Source organism: Lutzomyia longipalpis, chromosome 3 (assembly GCF_024334085.1).
Source record: "Lutzomyia longipalpis isolate SR_M1_2022 chromosome 3, ASM2433408v1".
Taxonomy (NCBI): Eukaryota; Metazoa; Arthropoda; class Insecta; order Diptera; family Psychodidae; genus Lutzomyia; species Lutzomyia longipalpis.
Window position 1 is genome coordinate 20,958,078 of NC_074709.1, and position 18,651 is coordinate 20,976,728.

The 18,651-nt window shown below is 36.2% G+C and overlaps 2 protein-coding genes across 5 annotated transcripts in view; both read right to left on the minus strand.

The window, feature by feature from the left end:
* Positions 1–18,651, minus strand: part of LOC129792688 (ARL14 effector protein-like) — a 693,823-nt gene that overhangs the window by 639,533 nt on the left and 35,639 nt on the right. The window lies entirely within an intron of this gene.
* The window catches only part of LOC129792571 (diacylglycerol kinase 1), a 57,704-nt gene that overhangs the window by 7,972 nt on the left and 31,081 nt on the right, over positions 1–18,651 (minus strand). For 3 of the 4 annotated variants that reach the window (XM_055831763.1, XM_055831761.1, XM_055831762.1), the window contains exons 5-9: positions 4,667–4,865; positions 4,420–4,581; positions 1,925–2,092; positions 317–439; positions 35–159 (exon numbers count right to left, since the gene is read on the minus strand). In XM_055831763.1, the coding sequence (XP_055687738.1) occupies positions 35–159; positions 317–439; positions 1,925–2,092; positions 4,420–4,581; positions 4,667–4,865 (777 nt within the window). The remainder of the gene's footprint in view (positions 1–34; positions 160–316; positions 440–1,924; positions 2,093–4,419; positions 4,582–4,666; positions 4,866–18,651) is intronic. The other variant, XM_055831764.1, reaches the window with a different exon arrangement.

The window sequence follows — 18,651 nt, forward strand, 5'->3', positions numbered from 1 at the left end:
GGGTGTGATGCTGTGTGTGAAGGATGATACTTACCGGCCTCAATTCCGATACATCCCATCCAATGTATTCAGCCACCGACATCATCTGATTGACAATCGCATCGAGTTCCGTGGTGTCCAGTACACCATTCCCATCGGTGTCGTACAGCCGGAACATGACTGGGAAATGTTGGGGAAAAATGTTGTTAGACATTCTCACATCCCTCACACCAATCCCTCCCCGCCGTCCCAACCCGTAGCCCTTGTGAGTTGTTGGGTTATCGAGAGAAACATATTCTTATGTGTTATGTTGGGAGACGATGAGAAAATTGCTTACATTCCAATTTGTCCTCAGGCCTTCCGGCTTCCAGGAGGGATAAGTAGCACACGACATCCTTTAGTGGGACCTTGAGCTGGAGCGGATCAAGAAATGACTGCTTCCTCGACATTAGACGGATATCTGAAAATGTACCAAAATGTACCAAAATGTATAAAATGCTAATGTTGAAAGGGTCCAATATAAATTAAATTAATTAAATTAGCCTATGGGAATCATTTAATTTATGTAATTTATGCAACAATGTTTGGTCCATTAATTGAATCGTCTCTTTCGAGAAAGGCATAAAGATATTTTTTACCAAAAAATGTTTTTGTTTCTTTCAACTTCTTTACAACATCTTTATGCTATTTTTGCTTTTATCAGTGATCTCACATAAGTAGAAAATAATAATTAAGTCTGTTTGGTAATTTTTGAATATTTTCTTTTTTTTCTCGAAAGAGATAATAACACAATAAACTATTAAATAAACTCCTTTTTGTTATTTAAGAACTAGCCCTTTTAAATAAAGACAAAAACTTAAATTAATTTTATGTTCAAGTAAGAAAAAAATTAATTTAATTTAATTTTTTTTTTCACGGAAAATAATAATTTGCAGCGTATTATGTAGGTAATTTTAAATTAATTTCAATATTTTTCCCTTTCCTTTTAATAATATTTTCTTTACAATAATATTAAAAACAAATTTAAATTTTCAAAATGAAAATTCACTAACATAATGAAGAATGAGCTGTGTTGAATTTTAATAAGGTACTTGAGATTAATAAATTTCTTCAGCGATGAGATACGCGTCTCTATAATATTTCATTCTAAATGTAGTTCATTAAAATGTCTTCTTCGCTTTTCTTGAATTATTCTTGAGTTTTTCTTGAATATACTTGTGTGACTTAAATGTAGAAACATGGAGAAGAAAATCCACTTGTGATGGTATTGGATTAAATTGACGCGCAGTAATCTTAATATATAATCTTAATATATAAAGCTGAAAATGTTTGTTTGTCTGTCTGTGGCACATGAACTCCTCCGAAACGGCTGGGCCGATCTTGATGAAATTTGGTAGGGGGGTAGAGGGGGTCAATACGAATTGCAAGCGCTATATGGGATTCCGCCCCAACCCCCCTTTATAGCGCCCCCACAGAAAAATTGATTTTTTCCCATTTTCTACCTGCTGAAGGGTCAGATAACGGGATTTTTTTATTTTTAGAATTTTTCGGGGTACCGTATTATTCATCCCCCCACTAATATACGCCCCCCTTTTACAGCTTAAAATGGAGTTAGCTCACACGTGATTGGGGGCTCGGGTTGACTAGTCCTTTATATTGCGAATTCCAAAAATTCCACTCAATTTTCCAGTTATTTTGGTAAAGTCTATGGGTTTTTGGGCTTTCGAGCGGATCGCATTTAAGGAGAGAGAAAGTTTTCCATGAAATGCTTAATGAAAATTCTGAGACATTCCGGGGCATGATGCAAAGTTAAACGATATTGTCTCCTCTGTATGTGTGTGGGGGTGGTTGGTGTGTCTGTGGCCTAAAAGGGAAGTTTTCCTCTCTTAAGGGAAGTGATTAAGAATGGAGGAGGGCTAGTACAGAGAATATTACAGGAAATTACCGTCTAATTTGCAATTGACGGAGTTATTGCTCTTCCTCGAGGAATTCCGAGAAATTTGGGAGTGACTGTGACTGTGGCTGTGCGAGGGACTCGAATCCGCAGAACGTCTCGGCGGCGGTAATCCCCCTAATGGGCTCGGCGTCACTGTCACCAGCGGATGAACGGATCCTGCAAAAGAGAAAGCAACCACATTTGCCATTTAATATGCCTTCACTTCCGCTTTCCACAAGCAAAAGAATCCGTGCGGAAATACTCGCAAAATGAGCATCAACCAAGATATTTACACGCCTCCCACCTCCTTTTCGTGCATTGCCCCTTTTCTTGCCTTAAAGGGCCAAAACGAGAGAGAGACACCCTCAATCAACTTGATCGATGGCCCAGAGGCGACAGATAAAATGTTTGACTTTGAGACTCTCTTTTCTTCACTTTTTCACGCTCTGCCTTTCCACGCTCCCAGAGTCATTCCACCCTTCAGCGAGGAATTTGCAGAAAAATGACGGAATTTTTCTTTCTAAATGAAGAAAAAAAAAGGAAAATATCCATATAGTAGAGGTGGGAGGATTCTCAGCGTTCTCAGCACATTTGAAGAATATTTCATTTCACTTCCACTGGCGACGTTTTTTTTCTTTGAGTTAAATAATCTCAATTTTCTCAATTGACTTACAAAAGAATTTTTCTTGAGAATCTTTTAATTAATCTTTAAAAGCCCTTTTAAGGGGGATGGGAAAAGCTAAATGAATATAATTTAAGAAACGCTGAATAAAAGGAGAAAATTAGGCAACTATTCAGATATGAATCATTGCTTTTAGTTTTTGCCAAGAAATTCGCCATTTCACTCTAAACTTTGAATCATTAAACTGAGCGATAATTTCCGTCATTTTATCATCTTCAAATGCCATCAACAGTGGAATAAACTTTCCATCGTGAAAGCTCCCCACTAAAAAGGAGAATTTTAATACTAGAAAAAAGTTTCAAGAATTTTAAGGAAATTCTTAAGTAAAGAACTAAATTCTGATGCTTTTCGTTTCAGATATGATTGATTGGTCAAAATGGGATATAATAACATGTGGGTGGTGGGGGGGGGGAGGTGGAAAGAAACTAAATATAGTGCAGGAAATTCTCATAGCGCGTCATCATAATGGAAGTTCTCTCAATAAATGGTGGAGTAAAAGAAAATTAATCGTGTCAAGGGGATGACACGCTATTTACTCTGCAAGTACTCAAAATTCACCCCATAGCTCTCAAATTAATTACCCCAAATGTCTCTCCACGAAATGTGGGAGAAATTGGACACCTTCCGCTTGAAGAAAGCGACGCACGGGGGGCCATAGACAAATAATGATTGTGTGTTTGGTGCGGATAATTGATTTCCATTTAGGCTTTTCTTTGGGTGTGTTTCCAGCAAAATTTAATTGAGCGTAATTGAGTCAAACCACTGCCGCAGTAATATATTTTCAAATCATCAACGATGGATTTTCTTCTCTCAATTTATCACCAAATATCTCTGTTATATAGCTTTTTTATTCTCATTCTTTTCCCTTGCTTAAAATCATCATTTTGGCTGGAATTCAATGAAAAGAGGGAAGTCACACTTCCACAATATTTTTTCCCCACAACACATTGCGAAAAATGAGGAAAATTAAGAGCCGGAAAATGGCAAATTTCTCATTATTGCGCACATATTTTGTGCATGAGAAATTTCATTAAAGTTTTTGTTTTCCATTTGAATTTTCATAATGGAAAAGTTCCTTAATTTCATCAAATAAAAAATGAAGAATTTTCTTGATTTTCTGCTGGAGAGCGCATTTTAGTCGCCAGGGAATTTTCATTGCATGCGCTTATCTACAGGGTGTGCTACTTGAGATGATATTACTCTTTTGGAAAATTCATTTGAAATTAATTTAATTTAGTTAAAAATTCTCTACGAATTCTTAAGTGAAATTAATTATTCTAAATCAATAATTCAAGTTCTAAAAACAATAAATTCGTAAAAGTTTGTCTCTGGTTTTTACTATTTTTTTTTATGTTTTTAAAGCCACATAAAGCAAAGTAACAAGTTAATCTTAATTAATTTTCATTTTAATTTGCTAAAGTAAATGAATATTTCTTTCTCTCTTAATACGCTTAATAGCCCGAACTTTCATTAAAAACTCCTTAAAATGCATTTTATTTGCCTCTAAAAGCATTAAGAAGAAGAATTTAGAGCTAACAGTGCATCAATGCACCATTGAATAATATTATAAGTAGTTATATCTCTAGTATGGGTATACGTAATCTCTATATAATGTGAATAAATCTCTCAATTTCCCATGTGAGAGCTATAAAAACTCTGAAAGTTTTTCATCTCGCTTAAAACAACATATTTTCCTAAAAGCTCCAATTTATTGTGATAGAAATGTGATAGAAAAAAACAGAGTGAGTTTTTCCCGGAATATTTCTTCCAATTTTCATGAATAATGAGAAATTTAGTGGCATTTTAGGGAGGAGTGACTCACCGGCTTTATTCTTATCCAGGGTATCATGTTGACTCTGTCCGAGATGACTCAGCGATTGCAATTTGTCCGTCAATCCATGGATTTTGTCAACGAAACTCTGCCTAGGCTCAAGTGAGACATTGGGTGGTAGCTCAACAATGCTATTCAAATTGGGTATAGAACCTAAAGGCCGAAAATGGAAGAGGAGATGGGGATAGTCGTAAATCCGCAATTTAAATCAATGCCCGCCCCAGTCATGCTCGTATACCTTTTGTGTGGGATGTGACAGGAGCACAGGCCGCATTGCTGCTGATGGCCGCCATCTGACTGAGTGCCTTTCCCTGAACTTGAGCCAGGTTGATGGCTGGTTTGACAAAGGAGACAAAGAGGTGCTTGGACAGCTCTTCCGGTGTCTCACATTCAAGGAAGGCATCCAAGAAGCACCGAAACGACTCATAGTCAATGTCCTGCAATGAAATAAAGAGATACGGGGGTGAGTAAACGCAAAGAAATTAAAATTAACTCCAATTAAAGGCAATTTCCGTCACCCGGGACTTTTATTAATTAGTTTTCCCCATCAGGAAAAATCGTCTTTCATCAACCCATGGGGCCCTTACGTAATAAGATAGCCATACAACCGCTACGGTATTTAAACACAAAACCCCCATATACAGTTCAAATGCGAAAGAGAAACTTTTTCCTCCAACTTTTTTTCTCCCCACACCACCTGCCCTTTTTCACTTTCACTCCCTGACTTTTTCTTGGTGCGCGGTAAACTTTTCTCAAATCCAATTTCATGAGCCATTTTCACAGGGAAAAAATGCCTTTGTGAATTTAAATTGAGATTATTTGGAAATAATTGGGATCACATCACTTGATTTTTGCAATTATATTATTTATAATACGATTTTTTTTGATTATGAATTTCATAACTGGAAGATTTAATTCCTTTTTTTTTCATTTTACAATTTTTTTTAAATTTTTAATGTCATTGTTTTTATTTATTTAATCATTTTATCTTTTGTTAGTTATTGTTGATTCATAACAAAAATTAAATCAAATTTCTATTGATCTGAATGGAAAATTTAATTAAAAGTAATCCTTTTGATGGAAAATGGATAAAATTATTCAACTCTCCATAATACTATGAAAGGAAAATGATTCTATTCTTTTTTTTGTGAGAATTCTATGAACGAGATATTGAGGATATTCGGATTGAAAGAAAAACTAGATATAGAAATAAGATTTTTTCTTTGGCTCTGTGATGACGAAATGTAAGATTTTCGCAATTTTTTATAGCATTTTAAGTACTTTTTTATATAGTTTTTTTTTTAATATCTTTTATTAATTTTTTTAACCTATAAAAAAAAAGAAAATACTCTTCCTTTCATTTACTGCTGCAATCAATAAAAGCTTCAAAATCTTCATATTCTCACCACTTATATTTTGCTAAATGTAATCAAATTGAAACATTTAGCTTTACAAGAATTAATTTAGATTAATTTGGAAGAAAAAACGTTCATGAAGCTTTAAAGCTATACGATAATAATTTTGGTCACAAAATGTTCTTTTATCGAAATACCTAAAAGGTACAATCAAGGGTATACGGTTCATGACCTTTTAATGCTCCATTTGCTGCTATTATCTCCGTGCGCTCTCCACGGCTATTTCTACAAAATTTAGCTAAGATAAGTATCATTGTTTCCTTCTGCCTCCCTCTTGGCACATTGCAATGGGGAATGTGGGAGTTTGTTTGCAATAACTACGAGGGTGGTTGCTAAAAAGGGGTTGGCACACACAGTATGAGAGGAAGAAAATCCGCGTACAAGTACCCAATAATGGCAATGTTTTCACCTTAACTTTTCTACTGGATCTCCCACACAGGGTGACTTCGATAAGGGTAATTTTCCACTTACTAACTCGTTTAAACGTGCAGCATTGTATCATTCGATGGGGGTTAATGATAACTTTCAATCCCATATTAAATCACCCGGATGAATTAAAAATCTCTACCCACTATGTGTTACCTTTTTGCCGTGATTCTTTCATTAACTTTTTTTTCTCTATGAAAAAAAAAAAGCTCTCAGAGTAGTTGAAAAAAATTACCTTGTTGAACAAATTTAAATAAAATGGTAATCTTATTTTAAAAGAAGTTGAGTGGAAAGCTCCTCTCTTTGGTCTTTTGAAGCCAGAATTTTCTTTTAAAATAACTCTCGTCAAAGTTTTCCTACAACGAGAAGTTGACTGAAGGGGTTTTGCATTAATAAACTTATCCAATTTATACTTCAAAGGGGTCCAAGGGTTGTTATTTAATTGACATGAAGTTAAATTTGTTTGGACACCTACTCAAAGGAAATGTAATCTTTGAGCTAAAATTACTCAATAAAAATGTAATAAAATGTACTGGTAAGCTGACCAAGCTTACGAGAGCTGTGTTTCTTTCAGTGTACCAATTTTGTGAGAGCAAACTAGAACGCGAATTTGTTTAAATACATGCAAAATCGGGAAAAGTTGAAAAGTCATCCCCTAAGAAATTTTTAAAATGCCATATCTCGGGAACGGCTCCATAGATTTTCGAGTTTGAGCTATCGTTGGAAAGGTCTTAACCTCAACTATAATATATTAAAATATGAAGTAAATCGATAATGGCATTTTCGAAATATTTGAGTTCGAAATTTTCGAAAATTTTGATTTTGACTTTAGCGCCTCTTGCGGTCATTTCTCGAACTTGCAATGTTCTAGACATTTGTAGGGCTTCACGAAACCTTTCATTTGCACTTGAGTTGATCAAGATCGGACTTGTAGAACCCGAGATATGACATGCCAACTTTGGAAGGCTATATCTCGAGAACGGAGACATAGATTTTCTTCATTTTTGGCATGAAGCTAGATAATATGGTCAACTATAACATATCAAAAAATGAAGCAAATCGATAATGGCGTTTTCGAGATATTCATCGAAAACGCATCGAAAATTTTGTTTTTGATTTTTGGCCCCCTAGCGGTCACTTTTGAAACTTATGATGTTCTAGAGAGTTGTAGGGTTTGTTGAGATCTTTCATTTGATCCCGGGTTGATCAAAATCGGTCAAGCCGTTTTCGAGTTATGGTCGATTTTCGATGAAAAATTGTGGCGGCCATATTGACTAAACGGCTCGACCGATTTTCGAAAATGAGGTATCGTTAGAAAGGTATTGATGGCCCCTACAACATATCAAAATTTCAAACCTCTAGCTGTAATAGCGGCTGAGATATAGCGAAAACAAAATTTTGAGGTTATTCAAAATGGCGGACGGGGGGGTGGGGGGATGGATTTGACCTCATAATCGGATTTCTTCAGGTCGATATTTAAACTTTGCCGTTTACCGCAAGTCTCTATCTATCACCGTTCTCTTGCAATTTAAGTTTATGATCCGGCCGGACGGACGGCCGGACGGCCGGACGGACGGCCGGCCGGAAAAAAAATTTTTTTGGCGCATACGTTTTTTGGAATGTGGGGACCCTAATTCGTGCTCATCCCAAGTTTGAGCCCGATCTGACGACTTTCGATTTTGCTCGGTACACAAAAGCTGTGTCTGAAAGAAACACAGCTAAAAGATTTTTTGAAAAGATTTTTAACACAAAAAGGTTCTTATTGGTTTCTGTGGTTTCGCTTATTTTAGGGGTTGGAATTAAAAATAAAAGACTGGAAGAAACATTTAATCTTAAGTTTCCACGGAAAAACATTCATTTGAGCTTTCGAAACTTTCACATAATATATAGACTATTTTTGGGAATAATTTATTATTTTGCATATTCGATAGATTGAGAGCGGACTCAAAATTCAAGATGGCAAAAATATTCGATTTACATAATCCAAAAATCAAAAACTATTAAAATCAAGTCTGAAACGTACTAAATTCAAGCAGAAAAAACCCCTTCCCTTTGCCCTACCACCCACTATTTTTATTTGATAAAAAATAATGATTTTAACATAATTTTTATAAACGGATAAAAGTCCAATTTTAGATAATAAGCTGCTGAACTTGTAAAGAGAATCTTTTGATGGTAAAAAGTACCCTTGAAAGTATTAAATTTTATTGAAGAAAGAGTAATTGTACGTCGTTGTCCCCAAAGCATAGATTGAGATTCTTATGTGCGAGATATTTTTACAACCACCCCCCGCCCCCGCTCTAAGTCAGTATAACTTGAGGGAATTCTTTATCATCATCCCATAAAAAGAGGAAAGCTGCTAAATGGAGTTCGATGTCTGAATGTGCAATTTCTGCAGAGTCCCGTGATATTTTCCATCGAGGACTTTCAAGGGAAATGCACAGAGTTTTATTGTGTCGTAAAAAAGACACACACACATGCTTGTTGGGTAAAAAGGAGAAAATGCGCCACGAGATATGGTGATAGTGGAATTTTCTTCTTTGCAAACCCACCCAACAATGAAGCAACTTTCTCACTTTTAGATTTGACTTAAATCAGCAAAAATTCACGGGATGTCCTTTGGTGCGCTCTTGAACACACCCTTGTTGCCATATAATGTGGTATGTATATATGGGGACAATGGGAGAATTGAAGAGAGGAAAACTACCTCCCAAATCACCTTTATAAGCCCTCCCATTGGGGTTGTATCGCCCCCAAAAAAAAAACCACGCGCGATATGTGTCCGAGACTAAGCATATTTTTGGCACCAATTTGCCAACCAGAATTCAATTATTTTGCGACAAAGAGGAAACCACACGAAGAATAATCTTCAAACACCACACAGAATGTGTGACAGAAGCACCCACCCAGGAGCCCTCTCGACACATTCACATTCTTGGCCCAAACGACGGTATTTTGTTATTTGATAGTTGTCTCATAATGCGTCACCATCGTTCTGAAGAAGTGCCCCATCATGGCCCACCACCCACTTGCTCTATGGAGAATATTCTCTTTAACCTCATTAACCAGCACTACGAAGGGCGGTAGGTCGGGGTGTGGTAGAGTAGAGGTATTGTGGCCTAGCACTTCAAGTGTGTCCTCAACTTACGTCACCTTTCAAATTCACATCATCCCCACAATATTGGCAAAAGAGAAAGAAACCTCGATGTTATTGAACGGAAAGCCTTTTGAGGCAATACAATATGGTATTTGTGGTATGATGAAAGCCAAAATAATAGGACATTGTGGATAGCCTCCCTTTTTCTACATAAATATTTTCTTCCATTTTTAGCATTTTTATTGGGGAAAAAATAAGAAGAAAGATTAGCTCAATGATTAGTCGAAGTAAGACCAAATAAATTCAGAAGAATAAAATCAAGAGAACAAATTGACTCACTTAGCGATGTGATCCGAAGAAGAGCTTCTTGAGGGAGAAAAATCAGCTCATAAATTGTAGATTATCCCAGATCCACTCCCCCACTATACAGCTCCAAGGATAACAATGTAAAAGGAGAATTCCACACTCAGCCTTTGCATATGGAATGTAATGCCTTAGGTAGAAGATTTCGTCAAAAGAAGGATAACGAATTGTAGGTTTAATGTAATACCTACTTATTTAACTTATTGAGCCGATATTCTGGTTGGTATTTGTAATTTTTCTGCGAAAACGAAAGAGGTTTTAAAGGCTTGTATTGAGGGGAAATTCAGACTAACATTAAATACTTTAAATGATTTTTTACTTTTCTTTTTTTGAGAATCTCCATTGAAATCTTTCCAATTTTTTTTAAAGCTACTTATTTTTAGGATACTTGCCATACTTGCCCTACTATTTCTGGGTTAAAAAGCTTTTTTTTTTCAATAAACAATTTTGCTTTACACAATAGATCTCTAAAATATTTAGAAATTCATGTTTTCGAACGATTTTGTACTTATCTGATTAAGGAAATTCAAATAAGCTTGACTCGTTGTACTTTCCAAACAAAACAAACCCTAAAAAATAAATAAAGTTCAAAAGTTTAAGTCTATTCAAAAGCTTTCAAAATCAATAAAATTCATTGAAACAAACTGATTATTTAGTCAGTTTCAGAACAATTTATCAATATAAAAATTTATTAACAAAAAAGCTCAATTTATACCTATATAATTTCAACAAAGAAAATTTTCATGAAATTTTATTCTGATAGTCAATCTGCTGTAGGTATGTAGCATCTGGATATATAGGCTACTCTGCCTTTTATGTATAACATTTCAAGAGGATGAGACAATCGATGTATTTATTGGTGGAAAAGGCAGACAGAAATATCGGGAAATGGGATTATGGTTTGATACGACAGCCGTAGTTGAAATCTTTGATATGTAAATACAGTTACTTCTTGCAGATTCCCTCACACTTTTGCCTCCTCAATAATGGTATGTTTGGCATCAAAGAGAAGCGTCAGATGTCTCCTTGTTTTATTTGAATACACACTGCTCCAGAGGCTGCCACTCTCCGCCCGTGTCTTCACTCTGTGTAATACCTATACCCAGGACAGGACATAGTACAGTACACCCGATTCATCCTCACAGCATTTTGTTTTCATTCTCATCCGAGTAAAATGTCGCAGTGGGTATTCATAACACGATTATTATTGTCAACCGTTAAAGAGATAGTGGATATGAACAATAGGACCAACACGGGGGTGGTTCTGTTCGAAGGGTTTGGGTGTCATTTAATAAATTCTCTGTCTCTTGTGCCATTTTTCTCGTGCTGTGGAAATTACGTGCAATGCATAATCTTATCCAACTTCAACAGCACCACTCCTCACACGGGGGTGTGGGCCTCAAGGATTGGGCGATGGAAACATTTTGGGGCTTTACTTGAATGTGCATGAGAAAGAATAAGTTTTTTTTGTGTTGCTTTTTGGTTGTGTTGGGTGGAGATTCTCTCGATCTACTTTATTTTGTGCACCCCCTCATTCACAATTCTGTCCCCTCTGGAGGATTTATGTTACACACAAATAGGAAAATATCTCTTTATATAAATGTATGTACCTACATAATGTTTGTACATATGTCATGTAGCATTTTGGCAAACTGGTGTCAATGAATTATTTGGAATTTATCGGCTATTTTTGGATACCTGCTACCTAATGGAAGTCATTAATAATTAAGTAAAGGTATACACAGCCTTTATTGTATTGAGGCTTTTAGGGATAAAATGAAAATATAGATAATCGCTAATGGGCATTCTTTTTTAGAAAAATACGACTCGTCAAGATTGATTTCAGATTATTTTGATGATTCATTTTGCTTCAAGATTTTGGTCAATTCTCTACCAATAATCTAAAACAATTTGTTCATGCTTCGAGAAAATTGGCTAATTCATATTCTTGAACTTCAATTGCTTTCCAAAATATCAGCAAATTCGAAGAATTTTAGCTTCTTAAAATAAATCCATTAATTAATAAAGAAATCGCTCGATATTTATAATTAGGATCAACAATATTGTTTGCTACAACGCTATCACCAAGGGGTATTTATCTGAATATTCGGATGTACGGAAATTTTCAGATGACCGCAAAAGAAGGAATTAAAATATGAAATGAACCTCTTTTCATGGAAAAGAAAAGATTTTCTTTATACTTTTGCACTACTAAATTTTATTCAGGATTTCAGTTTTCCATACTTAAAATTGGCGAGAATTAAACCATTTCTTTTATCCACAAGTAGGCAACTTTAATTGGAACTTTAATTTAAATTATTTAAGAAAAAGAAAAGCAAGGATTGAAATTCAGAATTTTACAAGTTACTTTAAAGGACTTTTATGTTGGGCGCCACTCGTCATTCGACGAGAATTGTTAAACATGAAACATAGTTACTTGATACAGGTTTCCGCTGATTCCTGTCTCTTCTGCGAGTGACCTCGCACGCCACGTCCCCTTGACATCCATCGGCATCTGGCTTGAGGACTTTCCCCATTCCCGAGAGGGAATCCATGTCCTCCACCTGGTGTTCTCCTGATGCTGCTTTCCCCAGTCCCGAGAGGGAATCCATGTCTTCCACTTGGTGTTCTCCTGATGCTCATCCTTCGGCATCAGGCTTGAGGACTTTCCCCATCCCCGAAAGGCAATCCATGTCCTCCACTTGGTGTTCTCCTGAAGCTCCTCTCTGTGGAGGGCATCTTCCCAGCCGTCGGTCTCACGACGCACAGCACGCAGAATTCGTCTTCCACGACGAATGTTGCAGAGAAGAAGCTTCTTCCGTCTTTGGGTACTCACTTCTGCCCTTCTTCTGCCATTGGCTCGGCAGTGAAAGGGTTTTCCTTTGCTCACGGAGCCCGTGGGGTCACATCCATCGACATGGGGCATCGTAGACGGCAGCGTCTTTTCCTTTCCGGTCGGGGAGCCAAGGCACTTCCCATTTTCACTTCTTTTTTCTTCGGACGGAGTGTTAACACGCTCCATCCTAATGGAGTGATCAATCGAGACTGACTGAAATAATAAAAAGAATAAGCGAACATCTCCGAACACACACATACATACAAAACAATTTGACATCTTCTTCCAATTTAGTACAAAAATCATTCCAGGGGCTTATCAATTTATTTATTGCGGCTCAGTATTTATTTTTACGAAATTCCTTCGAAAAGCGAACGCTACAAATATTCGGCATATAAACATCTCTTAGTTTTTAGTTAAGTATAAAAAAACAGATTCAGGAGCAAAAATCTAGAAAGTACTAAATTCAAGCTTAAAAACTCTAATTGAAGAGAAAAAGCTTAAGAAAGTACTTTATTTAAGTCTGGAAAGTACTTAATTCAAGTCTAAAAAGACTTATTTCAAGTCTGAAAGGTAGGTACCTAATTCGAGCCAAAGAAGAACTAAATAAAAGCCGATAAAATTTATTCGATTTTTAGCAAGGGCTATTTATCCGAAGGAAATACTCAGATGATTCGCTAAAAAAATCAAAATATTCCGCTGATAAACACCCCTTGGTCATCACATTATATTCTGTACAACGAACAAGAAGAATAAAGAGGAAAAATCAAAGGAAAAACCATTGGAAAAACCTCTAAGAATCACAACACATTAAGCGAAAAAAAGCAAAATGATCAAAATGGAAAATCATGAGGGAAACTTGTGAAAATATTTACATAATTGGAATTACCGGCAATTTTTCATTTTCCATGTCCGTCTTTTCTCTTTACAATATTCACCCCACTTAATTTAATATCTTCCTCAATGGTCTTGCGGAGGGAATGGGGATAATGGGAGCTTTCGTCAAACTCCCCCGCACCCATATGTTTGTTAATATTAAACTTCTCCATTTTCTCTTTATAGTGCTTTTTCTCTCTAATAGTATTTTCGCGTAGATAAATAGAGAAAATTGCGAGGGAATGGGGAAGTTCTTGAATGAGTTTTATAGCTTTTGAAGAAATCACCAAATATTTGCATGAACTTTCGTCGTTTCTCCCCCAGCCAGCACACACAATAATGCAAGAATGTTGACACTGCAAAGAAGCACGTCATTTAGCAATCTCGATAGGCAGTGTGACGATGGTTGAAATCGATTTCTTTTTAGCTTTTCCTCGAAGAGACGCATGGTTATGAAGAAATTTTCCAATATGTGGGCCGAATTTGACATTCACTTCACGCTACATTGTACGAGGGGTTGAACTTGCTTCAGGGTGATTTTGTACAAGAGGGTGTGAGGGTTAAATGGCAAAAGTTGGAGAAAGTGCAAATGGATAAACATTTGGGGTGAATTGATTGGAAAGGAACGTCTTTAGTGGGCACTTCTCTCAAGTGGAGCTTTTGGGGATTTAATGTGAAACTTTTATTTTATTTCAACTCTATATTGAAAGGACTTTGCAACGGAAGTTCGGATGATTTGGAGCATTTCTGATCGGTTGGGGGTGGATGGGGTTGTATAACAAAAGGGAATCAAACCCTTTGACCTCAAACAATTCTCCCCATCATCGTTCTGCACGTAGCGAAGGGGCAATGAGGTCAAATGAGGGGAAAGCTCTCTCGCGAGTGTGACGCTATGGGTGTGACGTCAGACAGTGGAGGTGAGCGACTCCCCGCCAAGAGTGACATCATTCGTTGCTATAGTGAATCGCTTTTCCGCCACCAGTGACGTCACGGCGCAGAACATTGCTCGGTATTTTAGTTCACAGCGGGGCAAATGATTTTTGTACATACATATGTAATACATAAATCGGAGTCTATAAAAGTCATCTACATAATATATGTTGGGAATATCATCAGACATAATTAACAGACTGGCTTTTATCAGGTGACTGACACTCACTGATAAACAATGCTTTTTTTTCAAACATCTCCATTCACTTCACGTGCACGGAATCGTGCGAGCCCCAAACTACATAGCAGATCATTCGCATTGTTTTTCATCCCTTAAAATATTTAATTGGATTAATGGATTAATTTAGCTTCGTTATCCCTGTGTGTCCATATCCTTTCTCTCCGTGCACTGGCACAAAGCCCATCCCTAATTGAATTCTATCCGAACAATCCTCTGATATTTATTCTATGGCTATAATTCTTGCATATATAGGCGAAATTTTCATATCAAACTGACAAAAATTGAAATGACATTAATACATCACATAAAGTTTTTCTTTTTTTCCAAGACGTGGAGAAAAAAAATCCAAACAACTCAATCATAACTTTTCCATTTGACTGATTCACCAAAGAAACCCACATCATTAGTTTTCATGTGAAATCTCTGCTATCAATCGTATTGATATCAATATTATTCATGTCTGCTGCCAGTTTAGCTTTCCAGCATCTTCATCTTTTCCCCGCAACATGGTAAATTTTTCACATTCAGTATTACCATATTATTGAGTCACAAGCAAACCCCCACACAACCCAAAGTGGATGAATTTTTTCCATTAAATTTTCTAACCACGGAAAAATCACGAAGAATTGTCAAGAAATATAATAAAAATTTCAATTCTTATGCAAAATTCAATTTATAATCTTCAAAAGTCAATTTAATGAACTTTTTTTTAGAAATATTTTCTCACCAAAAATGTCACAAAATCATAAAAAAAAATTCACCTGAAGTTTTCACTTAAATAATTGAAATTTGATGCAAATCATTGTTGAGAGGTAAATCGAGTTAAATGTGTGCTCGTTAGGAGCTCAATTTCCTGCCAGCAGTGTGTGTGCAGAAAACTTTTTCTTCCCTCGAGGGCTTTCCGAGTGCCAAATTTTATCACCCTCCCCGAAAGGTTTCAGTTTCCCCCCATCATCGCATATCTCACGGCAAATTGATAAATGCACACATGGAGAAGCTTTTATCATGGTTGAAGAACAAAACCTTCTATTTGAGTTGCTATGTATGTAGTTAATTTATTGATTTTAGGAGCCCAACATACAGCCTCAATTTATTATGCGAAGGTGAAGGAACCAAAGCAATGAATTTAAATCTCGCACATAAATTCGACAATTCACAACCTAATTATATTTTATTGTTTCTCCGGGTAATTCATTAAGCTTCATAAAAAAATATATCGTAATGTTTATGTCTTATGCTTTGTAATGCAATCTTATGAGTATCAACGATTGCTTTGCAGCCCACATATTTGCTTATCAAATTAAAATTTATTTTCCTGATTTTCCTATCAAGATATACAGCTTTATTTTGCGCTTTTTTAGTGCTTTTATCATGAAGCTTATTTTTGTTTTTATGCTGAAGATTAAAAAAAAATGAAAAACTCTGAAATAATTCAAAATATTAGTCCACATTAGGTAAAAATTGCGTCCTTATTATGCAAAAGTTTCGTTCAAATAAGGTATTTTTGCGTCTCAATAAGATGATCGAGTCTTAATTAAATATCATTTGAGTCAAAATTCATCAGAGCCTAAAAATGTAGAATCGGATTGTATCTTTGTACAAGAATGCCAAAGAATTATATTTAAATGTTTCTCATAGTTTTACGCATAGGAGTAGTCCATTAAAGATCTCCCAATGTGTTACCAACATCAAAGTCAGATGAGATTGTGTGGGAAAATGTCCCGCATTGCTGATCCCCAAGGAATACTTCGGGGAAGCTATATTATGGCAAGTAATTGGCATGGAGTCATCAAATTTTAGGGGAGGTGGCAAGAACCCACCCTCTTTGGGGAAAATGCCGGTATGGAGATTTTCCGAAGCGGTCCCCAGAGTGGGTGGAGGGTACGCAAGACATGGCAGCAGATAAATGGAATGTGTGTTGTTATCTTGTGCGGGAGGCTTGAAGTATTAGTTGCTGCGGCAGAAGGTCACCACCCCGCATTGTCGCACCCATCAACCCATCCCCATTGGATTTTCCCAAGTGGTGGCGTCTCCCATGTGGACTTCATGTCGCCTAAATTTAATTCTCTTCCCCATACGGATTTCTCACTGTGTACGGAATGGGGGGATGATGCTGCTCATCATTCTCCAAAGAGCGACGACATAAGTAAGAAGCCACGCCACAGAAAATCTCATTTAGAATTCTAGCCTCATCAGCTTAAACTATAAAGTAACCGACGTGGCTATTATTTTTCACACAAGAACGATTTTTTTGCATTTTTATGTAGTTAGTGTATTAATTCTACTTTTCCTCCCCATTTCTTTTTTGACTGGGAAATCTGAATTTTTTTCACCCCCTGCTGAACACCCCCAAAATTTCGCATGAATATACAATCAGCGATGAAAACCTTCTGCCCCTTCCTACCAATTCTGCTTCATATTGATCAAGAAGACGAAAAAATGTGAAAAGCAGATAAATCGTCAATACAACAGCTACAACCTTAGAAAATCTTTTTCTTTTAAATGTGCAATTCATTTGATATTCAAAGATTTTAGTATTTTTTTTACTACTCTGTTCTATTAAGTCGGTTTTGAATTGTCAAAAACACTAACTACCTACCTACCAATTTCTATCTAAATTTTACATTTGCAATCACTCCATTCCATATCCTATTATGCTCTACTTCTAAATTCAAGCTTTTCACCAAGAGCTCTAACAATACATTTCTCAAACTTGTAGCACGTCTTAAGGGGAAGTTTGAAACTCAATTTAAAGTGCAAGCATGGGGAAGAAAATTTAAATTTAGTGTCAGTTTTATGCAAACAAAAACTTTTTTAATTCTTGCGCTGAACAAATTTTATTTTCACGTTAAACGAAATTAATTCATTCTAAAATTGGACACATGGAAAATTAGCTTTTACCCCTCGTGTATTAATTTTCCTTTTTCCCAGTGAATTTTTGCTCTGGAAAAAAAAACACTTGCCCCATAAAAAAAGTAAATTGCACGAGTGGGGAATTGCTAAAAATCCATTAAACTATCATCCATGTGGAAGGATCATATTCCACCCACGGAACGAATTTCCGCTGCCCACCACCCTCCTAGAAATGAAAACCATTTGGCCATAGCATTTGGCTTGGCCTCCCCATCGGGCGTCATCGAAGGAATTTGATGAGGAGGATTTTTATTTCCACATGGACGTCCTTGTGAACCTTTTGCAAACGTGCGGCCCTTGAGTGATTTACGATGGACACGCGGACGCAATGGGCCAAATTGACAACGTTTGTTTGGGGATTCGCAAGTTCCGGAAAGTCAGAATATACATAGGGGAAGACGGGGTAATTTGGCCACTTTGGCAAGGTCATTTATGGCAATATCTCAAGTACAATAAATGCTACAAAATTCATTTCTCTACAGTTTATACTCCCCATAGAAATATTCAATCGTACCAAGTTTAGGGAAAATCCGATCATTGGATTTTCTTTTGTTTAAGAAAAATCATTTTTTCACTTTTTCAAGTGCTTTTGGCATATTGGAAATTCATCATTTTCGAAAAATTTTTAACATTTAAAAATGAACTTTTAAGTCATTAAGGGTCATTGATCCCTCATAAACACGATAGTGACATCCATTTTCCGATATCATAAACAGATTTTCCTGTGGAAATGGTTTTATCCGGAAAATTGGAGTGGGGTAATTTGGCCACTTGAGTTTTTCCGGCACATTTTCCAACGCACATTTAAGATATTCATTGTGGTTGTGCCTTTTAATGTTTTCTTAAAGATTATAAGCAAAGTATGACAAAAAATTTAAGCTAGAAAAAAAAATTTAGGATAATTTGAAAAATGGCCTTTTTGAGTTCATGCTCGTTTATGGTTCAGAAAATGTTAAAGTTTGAGGCTCTGTTAAATATTTTTATCTGACAAATTACTGGAAACGAATCTTAGATAAATATCCTATCTACCAATAAAATAATCGAAAAAATAAAAATTTGTTGGTGTCCAAAAATTTTCATATTTAACAATTTGTGCGCCAAAGTGTCCAAATTACCCGTGCTCGGG